This window comes from Ochlerotatus camptorhynchus, unplaced genomic scaffold, assembly GCF_037179485.1.
Source record: "Ochlerotatus camptorhynchus isolate MF236.1 unplaced genomic scaffold, CSIRO-AGI_Acam_v1.1 ptg000326l, whole genome shotgun sequence".
Lineage (NCBI taxonomy): Eukaryota > Metazoa > Arthropoda > Insecta > Diptera > Culicidae > Ochlerotatus > Ochlerotatus camptorhynchus.
This window is the reverse complement of record NW_027040814.1, coordinates 114,902-126,351: the sequence shown is the minus strand read 5'-3', so window position 1 is coordinate 126,351 and position 11,450 is coordinate 114,902. Positions and strand designations below refer to the sequence as shown.

Genomic DNA, 11,450 nt, shown 5'->3' with positions numbered 1-11,450 from the left:
CAAAACAATTCGAAACGGTCAGAGTTGCCGGCGTGTAGATGCACATTGTTCGACATTATTTTCGGGTCTAAATTGGTATTTAATTAGTGATTCGATTTCCGTAATGGCTGCTTTGGACACATTCCCGAATCTCCCCCAGCCCGGAGAGATATCAATCTGCGAACGCAATGGTCGGATATGCACACTACCGATCAACGAAGTGGATGCATCCAGCTCTTGCAACGTAAGTACTATGTGTGACGTTACACAGCTTTGCCAGCTTCCTCCTTTATCTTGAGTGAATTAAATATTTATGTTTTTCTCCGTCCCAGCAACTGGCGGGATATCCCGAAATCAACATTGGACGTGAATTATTCCACCATGCTGCTGTCCACCTGCGCGAAAATCACCGCACTCTGATGGTACCGGTCAACGAAACCCTGATCAAACGTATTACTCGCACATTTTTCGAGGAAGGAGCCGTCGAAGCCCTTAACGAAGCAGCAAATATCGATAGCCATCAGTACAATCCGATAGTCGGTTCTCTGTCTCGTTACCTTTTGACGCTAATCGGGGTTGGAAACCGAGTGAAGTTCTTTTTCAAACCCCATCTGAAGGAGCAAGGCGTTCATTGCGTTGGAAAGTATACGCAAACCAAGGATTGGTCAAAAAGTGCGATCCGTTGCATTCGGTGGCATTCGAATTGTTTTAAAGTCGCCATCGCCGCATCGGACGACAGCATTCGGGTGTACAGCGATGAACCAACCATTGTTCCTGTTTTGAAAAGTGGTCTGCAGAAGTCGGTTACCTCATTGGCGTGGCGTCCTTTAACGGCAGGGGAACTAGCTGTGGGTTGCCAAAATGGCACTCTAGTGTGGAATGTTGATCCTAACAGTCTGATTACGAGACCGCTTTCGCAGGCTATACAGTTAAGATATGGAAACCATTTTCCTGTGACTTCGGTGGAGTGGAGCCCCAATGGATGCCTGTTGGCAACGGCCAGCATTAATGATTCCGATGTACTCATTTGGGACGTCGATCAAAATAGACAAGTAAGTTATACATCTGTTATCCAATAACATACACGAGATACATTGGATTTACGTGTTTCACAGGTTCCGCTGCGTCGAGTGGGCCCACCGTGTGCCTTGCTGAAGTGGTGTCCAACGGGATCTCGATTGTGTTCCACTACAGTGTCAAATGTATTCCGAGTTTGGCAAACCGACAAATGGACACCCGATCGTTGGACGGTCAATCATGGAACTATTCAGTCAGTGGTGTGGTCTCGAACTGGATCTCATCTATTGTTTGTTACGACCGATGATTGCTTTCTGTATAGTTTGGGATTTGTTGAAGATGAAGTGTTCACGTCTACCATGATGCCTAAATCGGCACTGCCTATTGCAGATCTATCGAAAATATCCATCGGTGAAGCGGAGGTTGGAGGTCACCCCCAAGCGCTTGCTTGGTGTCCGCAAAACCAATATCTGGCCGTAACTTTCAAAGAAACACCGGCAATTGCCATATTTAACACTGTAGTCCATCGCTGTCAGCTGAACATTACACCATTGTGCTTCATCACCGGCATCGGAATCGAGAGCGCATCCTGCATAAGCTTCCAGGAAAATCCAGGACGTCGATCTAGCGATAAAATGAAAACTGTTCTAACCATTGGGTGGTCCAGTGGAAGAATACAATATTTCCCGTTTGTTTAATGACTTTCTTTCCAAGTGATTTCACTGTATTGCATTTTGTTCAATAAATGGATTCTTTTTTAAAATATTGACCAGTATATGTCGAACATTATCACGGATTATCAAATAAAGCTGACTGCATTTTCTAAGCATGGATGTAAGATTCGGTTAAGCACGTTTTCACCGTATGGTATTTGAATAAATACAACAACTAAAGTACAAAGCTGGTCCAAACAGCAATCCGACGACGCTCAAAAAGGTCCATCGTTTAACATTCACCATATATGTAACCCAATCCTTCTGAAGCTTTTATCTTCACTCCTGCATCTTCGTCCTTTAGCAAGAGAGAGATTTTATGCCCCACAGAGTCCATCTGGTGTATCGATTTATGCTGCGTGTGTAGCAATCCTGAAAAAGACATTGCCGTTAAAATCGTTTCAGAAAGAAAATTTTTATGTGTAATTTGACCATAGGGCAATCGATAAATTGTGTCTATTTAATGTTGACAAACTTATGACATTGAAATCGACTCTATCCCGTTTGGCAGAATGGCCATTTTACGAAGGGACGTATCAGCTTTTGTAAACAATGCATTTGATCGTCGATTTGGCGCAATGCTAACACTACCATCATATAGGGGAACATTTCCCCTAACTTATAGTGGTATTAGTATGCGTGTGTGAGCTACCAGTTACGCCAAACCGACGATCAAATGCATTGTTTACAAAAGCTGATACGTCCCTTGGAAAAGGTAATCGAGATTGGACATAAAAGTATAAAAGTATCATGTTCAAAAGAAGGGAAAATACCTATAGTTGGGGATGCTGAATGTAAATATGAGACTAAAGTGAACATTTTATACGATAGATGAGGAGATGAACGTATAGAGTTGATAGTTCCGTTATAGTACGGCAGTGTGAAAATTGTATATAGAAAGTAGAAAGCGATCAAAGGATAATATTGAGGAAGGTACGAATCGGGTCGTACATCCCCTTTACCAAACTCATCCGTTGATGAGGAGTGGTGTTACCGCGGGGCAATTAATTCAGGATCAAATCTATAAGCCAACCCGCATAGTTGCATAAATCTTAGCTGATGTCGATACCAAGGCCAAGGAAGAGAAATGAAAAGTAGGGCAAAACAACGACAGCCTGATTACATAATCTGACTGCACTATTTACTTAGGATGCATATGCGCTCGAGTAGGATAAACACGCCCACATGCGACATATTTGCGTATGTAGATTAAGATTAGTTTTCCCTCTTTGTTCATCCTTTACGAACGATAATAATCTAATGTTTAAACGTTACAAATGTTCGAATTCTTATTTGTAGAACCATATTGGATCTGAGTTACAAAAAGTAATAAATTCATGATCATATTGAGAAATCCCGGCTCCGAAAAGGACATAGTATATAAGGACTCGAAAACATAGATTAGCCCTTTTTAGCCCTCGTAGAAATTCGATTATAACTAGCAGGAAATAGCTTAGAGTTCGATATTGATAGGGAAATTTTTACATTTTTTGAATTATTTTACATAATTATAGATCGCTAATGTAACACTTTGATTTAAGATCACTTTTTACAGAATGGAAAATAAAAACTAAGTTCGTAGGTTACTCCAGATTCTTCATTTTTTGAATCCGAAAGAACTTCGGCCTAGAAGTGAAAACTTCTCTCCTTAACCGGAGAAAAAAGTAGCTCCTAGAATCAAAAAACAGTGTCTGACCTAGTAAGCGAGAGACTCTCCCTAACCGGAAAAGAAAGTAGCTTTTGGCCGCGACAAGGGATGATCGTCGATTCATTCATGTACCGCCTGATATGCGGAAACAGTTCGGTTGTTTCACACTCAATTCGCCATATGAGGTAAGCATCTAGTCGATAGGTTTTGAAATTGCAGTTATTTATGCTTCTAACACTGTCTGTGCTCGGTCTGTCAACTTAACGATCTCAAGGAGACACGGACTATTAGATGCTAATATATTAGTATAGGTACCTACACTGAGGAAATATAACATAAAGATATAAAGAAATATGAAGATATGCTTATAAAATTTCGATAAAAGAAAAAAAATTGAATTTTTATAAGAAGTTCTTATGAAATGACATCATTGGCGTTGATGATCTTTTTCATAATATGGTCTTGAATTTTTCACAAGATAATCTTACCTCTATTCTATTTTATGTATTTCATAAAGACACTAAATAAATAATGAATTTAACCATCATAATATCGAACCTACAAAATGCGTGTCGATGTTGTGACACATGCACGACTGTCCCGTTGTCGAGAAGCGAGCATGTTCACAGCATCGACAAACATTTCGTTTGCTCGGTGTAATAAAAATGTTAATGTTATTTATTATTAAATTTCATATAAAAGACCTTTGGTTTGTTTTTTCCGTCGATCTTGTTTTCCGTGCTGAGCACCAATGCTACCGACGTGCCAAGGAAGGCAGCTCCCACACCTGGACCCTACCTATCGACCCATCAATTCATGAACCGGGGACCAACGGCTTTACTTCCCATCCGAAGGAAGGCGTGATCAGAGATGTTATGCCTCAGAACATCCCGGCGGCGCCGACTGGGATTGAACCCAGGCCTGCTGGGGTGAGAGGTAATCACGCTTACCACTACACCACCGGCGCCCATATAAAAGACAACATAATATTATATTTATCATTTAATTGCTAGATACAAACTTATTACTTATTTCGTGTACTCTGCATAACACTCAATTAATTTAATCTTTCTACAGCATCTGTGGCAAGATAATGCTCATCGAATGAACCTACTACAGTCGATACAATGACTCTTCTGTAGTATCGAGTCGATACATCGATTTCTAGAAAAGACTGCTCTTTACACTGTCAGCTGAATCCAACTCGGGGTCTGCAGCAGGGAATTCCTGTTTTATTTTAACGTTAAGATACGGAGTAAATTGCGGGGTGTATCGTCAATGAAAACCATTTATACGTTTTCCAGACCTTGCAGTGACAAAACTTCATTAATGTTGAAAAATATGCATTATTTATTCTAATACTTACTTACACGCCAATCTTTGACTAGCTTCCAAATATGATCGAAATTCGAATCCAACGACTGAGAACAAATCACTTTTTGTTGCATTTTTTCTTTTTTTTCACGAAGCACTTATGATTTTTTCACACTGATGTAACATACGGTATGAGGGGCTTATGAAATGGAATTGTGAAACATATGGAAAAGAATATTGTGTCGTATAAATTTCGCTAAGATCGTGTGAAATTCATAGGAATCGTATGAAAACATAAAAAAAAATAAAAACTGCTGTTTTTGCCTGAGTGTATAATACTAGGCTATGAGCAATAAATTTTAAAATTTACTAATTACCCGATTTCAGAAAATCTAACAAATATTACCTATCAAAATTGCTGCATTGCCTCGTATTTCAGGCCACTGACTGCGCAGGAACGGGAGACAAGCATCGATGAAATCGTGGACCGAATCCGGCAGCTCTTCGCCCTGAAAACAAGAAGAACATGTCAGTACGATTTTTCCCATTGTGCCACCATAAAAGTGAACATTACAATGTGCTTAACAAAATCCTTTATGAAGTTCCCATACTGCAACTGACCGTGCTCTAGTAGGTGATTCTGTGCCAATTGATTCATTTTAGTTGTTCCCAACAGCGAACACACATTCTTGAGCGTTATTTTGCAAGCCTAGAAGAAATGCTGAAATTATTTCCGTCTCCTATGAGTAAACATTAAGAACGGATGATCTCACCCTGGCGATAAGATTATTCTCTTCGCTCAAATGCAATAGAAGCGAGCACAAATTTGCTTTCAATTGTTCCATCAAAGATTCTGAAACTAGATTCTCTTCCGAATCGATGGACCCATTGGCTTGTTGCGGCTGTTGGTCTTGTTGTTGTTGCTGTGCTATGACTGCTTTTTGATGGCAAAGATCACCAAACAATAGTATTGCCGTTTCCCGCAATTCCGTTGAAGTGTTCTCGAAGAACGGTTTTATTCGAATTGCCAACGATATTTGAAACATTTGAAACTTGTCTTGCGGGAGGGATTGTAGAATTTTCGAAAGACCTCTCATGCTCTCCAGTGGAATATTAATGAAACAATTTTTGTTATAATCATCGATTCCCTTGAGCATAGCAGTGAGACACATTTCGGCATATTTGTCGATATCGTGGTCGGTCAGGTTGCACAAGTATGCCATACCTCGAATGCTAAGGCCTCGTACCAGTGGATTCGGGTCATTCAGAGATGAATTCAGATGGAGCATGATGACGGATGATATTTCTCCGCACGGCTTCAGGGGAACAAGGTGTGAGTAGAATCCAGTAGAAGCGATCCTTTGAGTGTCGTACGGACTGCTCACGTATTTACTCAACGTGGTAACGATTTGCTTCATCGTGGTTGAATTTATGCCAACCTCACTTGCCGTTGCCACGCTCAGTGGTGTAAGAATTTCTATGAAGCTATTCAGATCGGTGCAAGATGCTAGGTCCGGACATATGCAAAGTACGTTCGAGATTTGCTGCATGTCCAGCGTGTCCAGAAATGTTTTAAACGTATCCAATGCAACCTGACATGGATTCAGTCTGGAGTCCTTAGTGGTGGATTTTCCACGTTTGACACTTTTGGGAATGGTTACGTTGGTACCCTCCTGGGGGATCACATGGTTACAAGGGGGAAGCAAATTTATGTAGGTAGCTAACGTTGAGAGAAGCATGCAGAATATTTCCGTGAATCTTGTTTTCAGCTCGGCTTTGATGTCCTGACTTTTGAAAATCTCATTAAAAACACAAATGATCGAAAATGGCATTAGGGTGACAGCTTTCTGAGCATCGTCACGAGGTTTTTCCTGATGCTGTTGTTCGTACAGGCATGATGTGGTTACCGCACCAATGAAATTGTCCAATATTATACCAGTCAATTCCGAATCCAACGTAACGGTACGCCAGTAGTCGATAACGTTTCTGTAATTTGAACATTTCAGTTCGGTTTTAGAATGCTACTATTAATCGATAAACTTACTCTTCAAGTGGTAAACTCTGACCAAGAATTTCATTGCACACCAGCTTCGGATGATGTTTCGTAAGAGCCAACATCGATTTTAGAACGCCTGAACGTGCTCTCGAAACTTCACAAATCTTAACCGCCTGAAACGAGATAGGTGTTAAATTGTGTGTCATTCTAACGCTTACTTCTACAACGTACATAGAGGCACTCCTTCACGAGCTCCGGGATTGCATGAAACATCTCAGATCCTTTTACTTGCATGAAAAATTTCAACACGACCGAAGCTCCAATGGCAGAGCTATGCTCGGGATCTTTCAAACTGTACAGCAAGCATTTACTGAATTGCACATACTGATAGCTCGACAGCCTCAATGCGATTATGTTCGCCAACTGTCCAGCAATACGGTAGATATCTTTCGCATCATCCGTCACGATTTCATCCCTAATAAGGTCCAACTCCTTTACCCAATCCACACGATTATCGGCAATCGTCAGGGTTTCATAGATGCACGCAATTTCCAATATTTTTTTCAGTACATCAATAGCTGTCTGGCGGACGGTAGCATTCGAATCGATACAACGTGGGATTATTTTACCCAGCAGACTTCCTGTTTGGTTAAACTTGGATGGTGCTTCATACCCAATCTTCATTGCACGCATGTAAATTTCAAGCGTGTTGTTATACACGTGGCCGGCGCAAATACGAACTTCGTTATTGCGATCTTTGAGCCAAATCTCCAAAATCGAGTTGATGTCATCCAAACAAGCCGGTGAGCCATTCTGTTGCTCAAGGATTGATTTTATAAACTGATTCAATTCCGGCAGCGATAGATTAAGATACTTTGCCAGATAGCTGTTTCTGTTGTCTTCCTCGATGGAATCAAACTTACTTTTCAGATTTTGAGCCGTGGTGAAAAAATAGAAACAAGCGGTATTTAGCAATTCATTGACATCGACATTTTCATCTTCGCCATTCAGTTTGATCAGAGCAGTCGACAATTTGAGAATAAGCGGAAAGAGAGGGAGATATTCATTTTGTGAGTCACACGTAATATTCATGCAAATTTTGAGAAGATCTTTTTTGTTTTTAAAATTGTTCATATGATCCTCGGGTAGGGCATTTGGATTCGATAGCAGTATATCTGCAAGGCTCAGGAAGGTACTTAGGATTAGCTTTTTGATAAACAGTTCCTTGTTATCGAACTGAGCCGTCAGGTAATTGATAACAGTTTCGTCGAAAAGTCGAACCACTTTCTCTTGAGCAGCTTTCGTAACCACAAAGTTTAGTGCCTGCAGTACCAGCACCTTTATTTTGAAGTTTTCCTGTTCTTTACTCGTATCCTTGATAAAGTTCAAATTTGAGAAAAAGCTTCCAGATTTCTTTACAGTTCCGTCATCGATTACCAACGCGAGAAGCTTCTTCATCAGTTTATCACTGTGCTCAACCGATACGAAACCTAAGGCTTGGGCATGATCTTGAACTAGTTTTTCATATTCTTCATTGGGGGCGTTCTTCTCAAGCTTCTCCGCTTTAGCCAACCCTATGATCAAGTCGATTTTATTGGTTATCAGATGCTCATCTACCGAATGACAGAGGCACATTCCCAGAACTTTTACCAGCATTCGCTTCTCTTGGTCCAGGATGGGAATTTTGAACTCCAACTGTTGCTGACTTGAACCAGTGGAGATTGGTTGATACAAAGGCAGTTGATGAAATATTTCAGCAATGATGCCCTCGACAAACTTAAATTCGTCAACATCCTTAATAGTGGCTTGGAGAAAATCAAACAAAACCACATCGTATCGCTTCTGGTCCATACCATTCACGTTGCCCAACTCCTGAAGCATGCTTCCAATTCGTTCGTTCCATAGTGGTGACAAGTGTTTGTAGAGGTTCGTCGAGTAGCTTTTGAGGAAAGACAGAACATTCTGCACTCGAGCTGCTTCGGAGAAGTTACCCAGTAATGCTAGTGAACGCACAAATATTGATATGGGATTAGGTGGTCTAATGTCCTCGCTGGGTTCGCTTTCATCGAACGGATTACGCCGTTCCGGGACTCGACTTATTTCCGCATTTTTCGCCAGGAGATTTGCCAAGCATTTGGCAATCGTACTGCAAATGTCGGTAAATTCCAGTCTGAAATTGAGAGTAGCAATTAGCAGTATATGGAACCTATTCAAAATTTATGTAGCGTTCATATCATATTCACCTAAGATAACTTTGAAGGAGTTCCATTTTCAGCACATCGTCCATTGTGCCAATGGTGGAGGACAAAATGAACATTGTATCGTTACACGCTTTCACAAACTCCTGGTATTCATCGTTGCTACCATACTCGGTGTTGAACTTGTTCATTCGACAGCTGCCTCTTATCAAAAATGTCACAAACTCCTTTTCATGAACAAAACTACGTTGCATGAATGCAACAATCGTCTTCAAAAGTACCACCTTCAACTTAATCGATCGCTCGACCGTGAGCATTGTCTTCAGGATGGTGGTTATCTCATGCTGCTTTTCGTTGATGACACGCTCCGATGTATTGGTGAGATGGGTTAAAACGAGCAGAGACTTGATCCTCTCGCGTTCGTTGTTGCTGCGTAGATGTATAATCAGAATATCGATAATTTTATCGCCATAATCGTTAGCCATCAAATCAAAGCATCGCAAAACCTCATAGTGTCCCTTCACCGTTTGTGGTTTCTCGTAGTCTGGATTAACACACACCAAGTCGAAGAGGCAAGCTATGATATTGTCGGATAATCCCGACAGAAGCGTCGAATTGAGTGAAAGAACCGTTTTAATTATCGACGCTAGATACTGTGTTAAGACACTTCGATCTAAGCTGCGTCGATAGAGTGCCAATGTGCTTGGAATCACTTTCATCAATCCATCGTTGATCTTCTCAACCGACAACAAAGGATACATGAAAGACAATGCATTCAGGACTTCATACGACAATTTCGGTTCACGTGATGAAAGCCATTGGCTCTGGAACAAATCGTATGCTATCCCCACTTCGTCTGAGACGTCGTATGTGATGCCAGTTTTCATCGGAGTTTCCTCGTTCGGATGCAGACGCTGATGTTCCTTATACTCACAAAACGCTTCGCAGAACCGTCCGACAGCGAAAGCGTACGACTGTCTAATATAATCTTGCTTAATCGACGAAAGGGTCGGTAGAACGAAGCCCAAAATTGGCTTAATCAAAGGAATAGATTCCATTACGTTGGCCGTGGCTAGTGATCCCATCGAATAAAGTATCATAAAGTGCGCTACTTGGTGTTGATCTACGTGTTTAGACAATGCATCCATCACTTCTTTACAGTAGCGTCTTCCGACTGAAACCAAAATCTCTCGACATGGGTTTTGAACGTCCGCTTGCTGGTCCGGTGAACGTGTTATCTCATTTACGCTGTACTCGACGCACTTCGATGCTGTGTCATGGGTGATTTGGTCCATCAAATTCATTACGACATGTTCAATCACTCTGTCAACGAGTATGACCAAGAATGTAATATGCAGTCACACACACAAATGGTTATTATTTATCCATACCTTAATATGATGGAAGCCTGTGCATCACCAAGTTTTGGGTGTTTCTTGCGGTACTCGCAGAACACTTCTACGATTTCGTCATGTCGGCGCTTTGCAATTCTTATCAGCGATGCTTCAGTAGTGCTGCGCAGCTGCTCATCTTTTTCTCCAAGGCTGTCCAGTAGACTATTAACGATGGCTGCGGAAATCAACATTTTTTATATGTACACCTGTACTCAAGCTCAAGTTCTAAGCAAATGCAATTCCCTGCATTTGCATCTATCAACGCCACACTTGTAATTTGATATCCTTTTTTCTACTAAGGGGGACAACAAAATCAATACAATTGAAGCCTATACAGACCGCGATCAGTTTCAAAAACACTCCCTGTGCTACCAAGTCACAGAACGAACTGTGAAAAAGTGATTACTTACAGGCATGCACATAATCTCACAAAAAAAAATTAAAAATAAAAACACTTCGCTGATAAGAAATGGAAGACAATCTTTCGATTTTTCTACATAAGACAAAAAAAAAAAAATGTCACCATGATTACTCACAAGCAAAATGATGATCCTGTTTAATAAGCACAGTCGATTTCCTCTCGTCGCTGGACGTATCCATAATTCGATTATCTACAAAAACTGTAGCCCCTTGATGAAAGTTTCCAATGAGCAGGCAGATTCGTAGAATTCCACTTTTCTATCTACTTAAATCGAAAAAATCGCTATCTGGCGCAACGAACCGTCACATAAACAGTTTAGCTTGGTTTAGTTTCTTCGAAATATTCAATCGAACTTGTATGCTTTAAAATTTCACCAAACAACTAAAAAATACTAACATGTCTGAGGAAAAACTAATTTCGAATGAGTACCAATAATATTTACGATCGTATTTGAACTGTCACTTTGCACTCTTTTGTTTTCTTCCTTTTTGATCGATGAAAGTGACAAATAATCAGCTGATAAACACAAAAAAAAAATGAAAAAAACTTTGTTCATTCATGCAAGTTCATTCTACCAAGCGACGTCCGCCGGATCAAAACAAAACAGACGTACATTAATAACGGTACCTCGCGTACACTGAGGCAAAAGAACTTGAGAATTCCATAACGCATAACAGTTCCTTATGAACCCTGTTGATTTTGATTTCATCAACGTGACTTCCATAATAAAAAAAATACCATAAACGAACGATAATCCAAATAATAGAGCT

At 40.6% G+C, this 11,450-nt stretch overlaps 2 protein-coding genes across 2 annotated transcripts; one reads left to right on the top strand and one right to left on the bottom strand.

Moving 5' to 3' along the window:
* Positions 1 to 26: 26 nt before the first annotated feature.
* Positions 27 to 1,694, top strand: LOC135708083 (aladin-like). The gene is made up of 3 exons (XM_065230028.1): positions 27 to 223; positions 312 to 1,031; positions 1,095 to 1,694. Exons 1-3 carry the CDS (start codon positions 104 to 106, stop codon positions 1,692 to 1,694), a joined length of 1,440 nt encoding a protein of 479 aa, XP_065086100.1. The 5' UTR covers positions 27 to 103.
* Positions 1,695 to 1,939: 245 nt separating this feature from the next.
* On the bottom strand, positions 1,940 to 11,078 carry LOC135708082 (maestro heat-like repeat-containing protein family member 1). The gene is made up of 9 exons (XM_065230027.1): positions 10,796 to 11,078; positions 10,257 to 10,434; positions 8,911 to 10,188; positions 6,899 to 8,837; positions 6,716 to 6,840; positions 5,445 to 6,657; positions 5,246 to 5,380; positions 5,078 to 5,180; positions 1,940 to 2,081 (listed from the first exon to the last, which is right to left on the bottom strand). The coding sequence occupies exons 1-9, from the start codon at positions 10,857 to 10,859 to the stop codon at positions 1,942 to 1,944; spliced, it is 5,175 nt and encodes a 1,724-aa protein (XP_065086099.1). The 5' UTR covers positions 10,860 to 11,078; the 3' UTR covers positions 1,940 to 1,941.
* Positions 11,079 to 11,450: the final 372 nt, after the last annotated feature.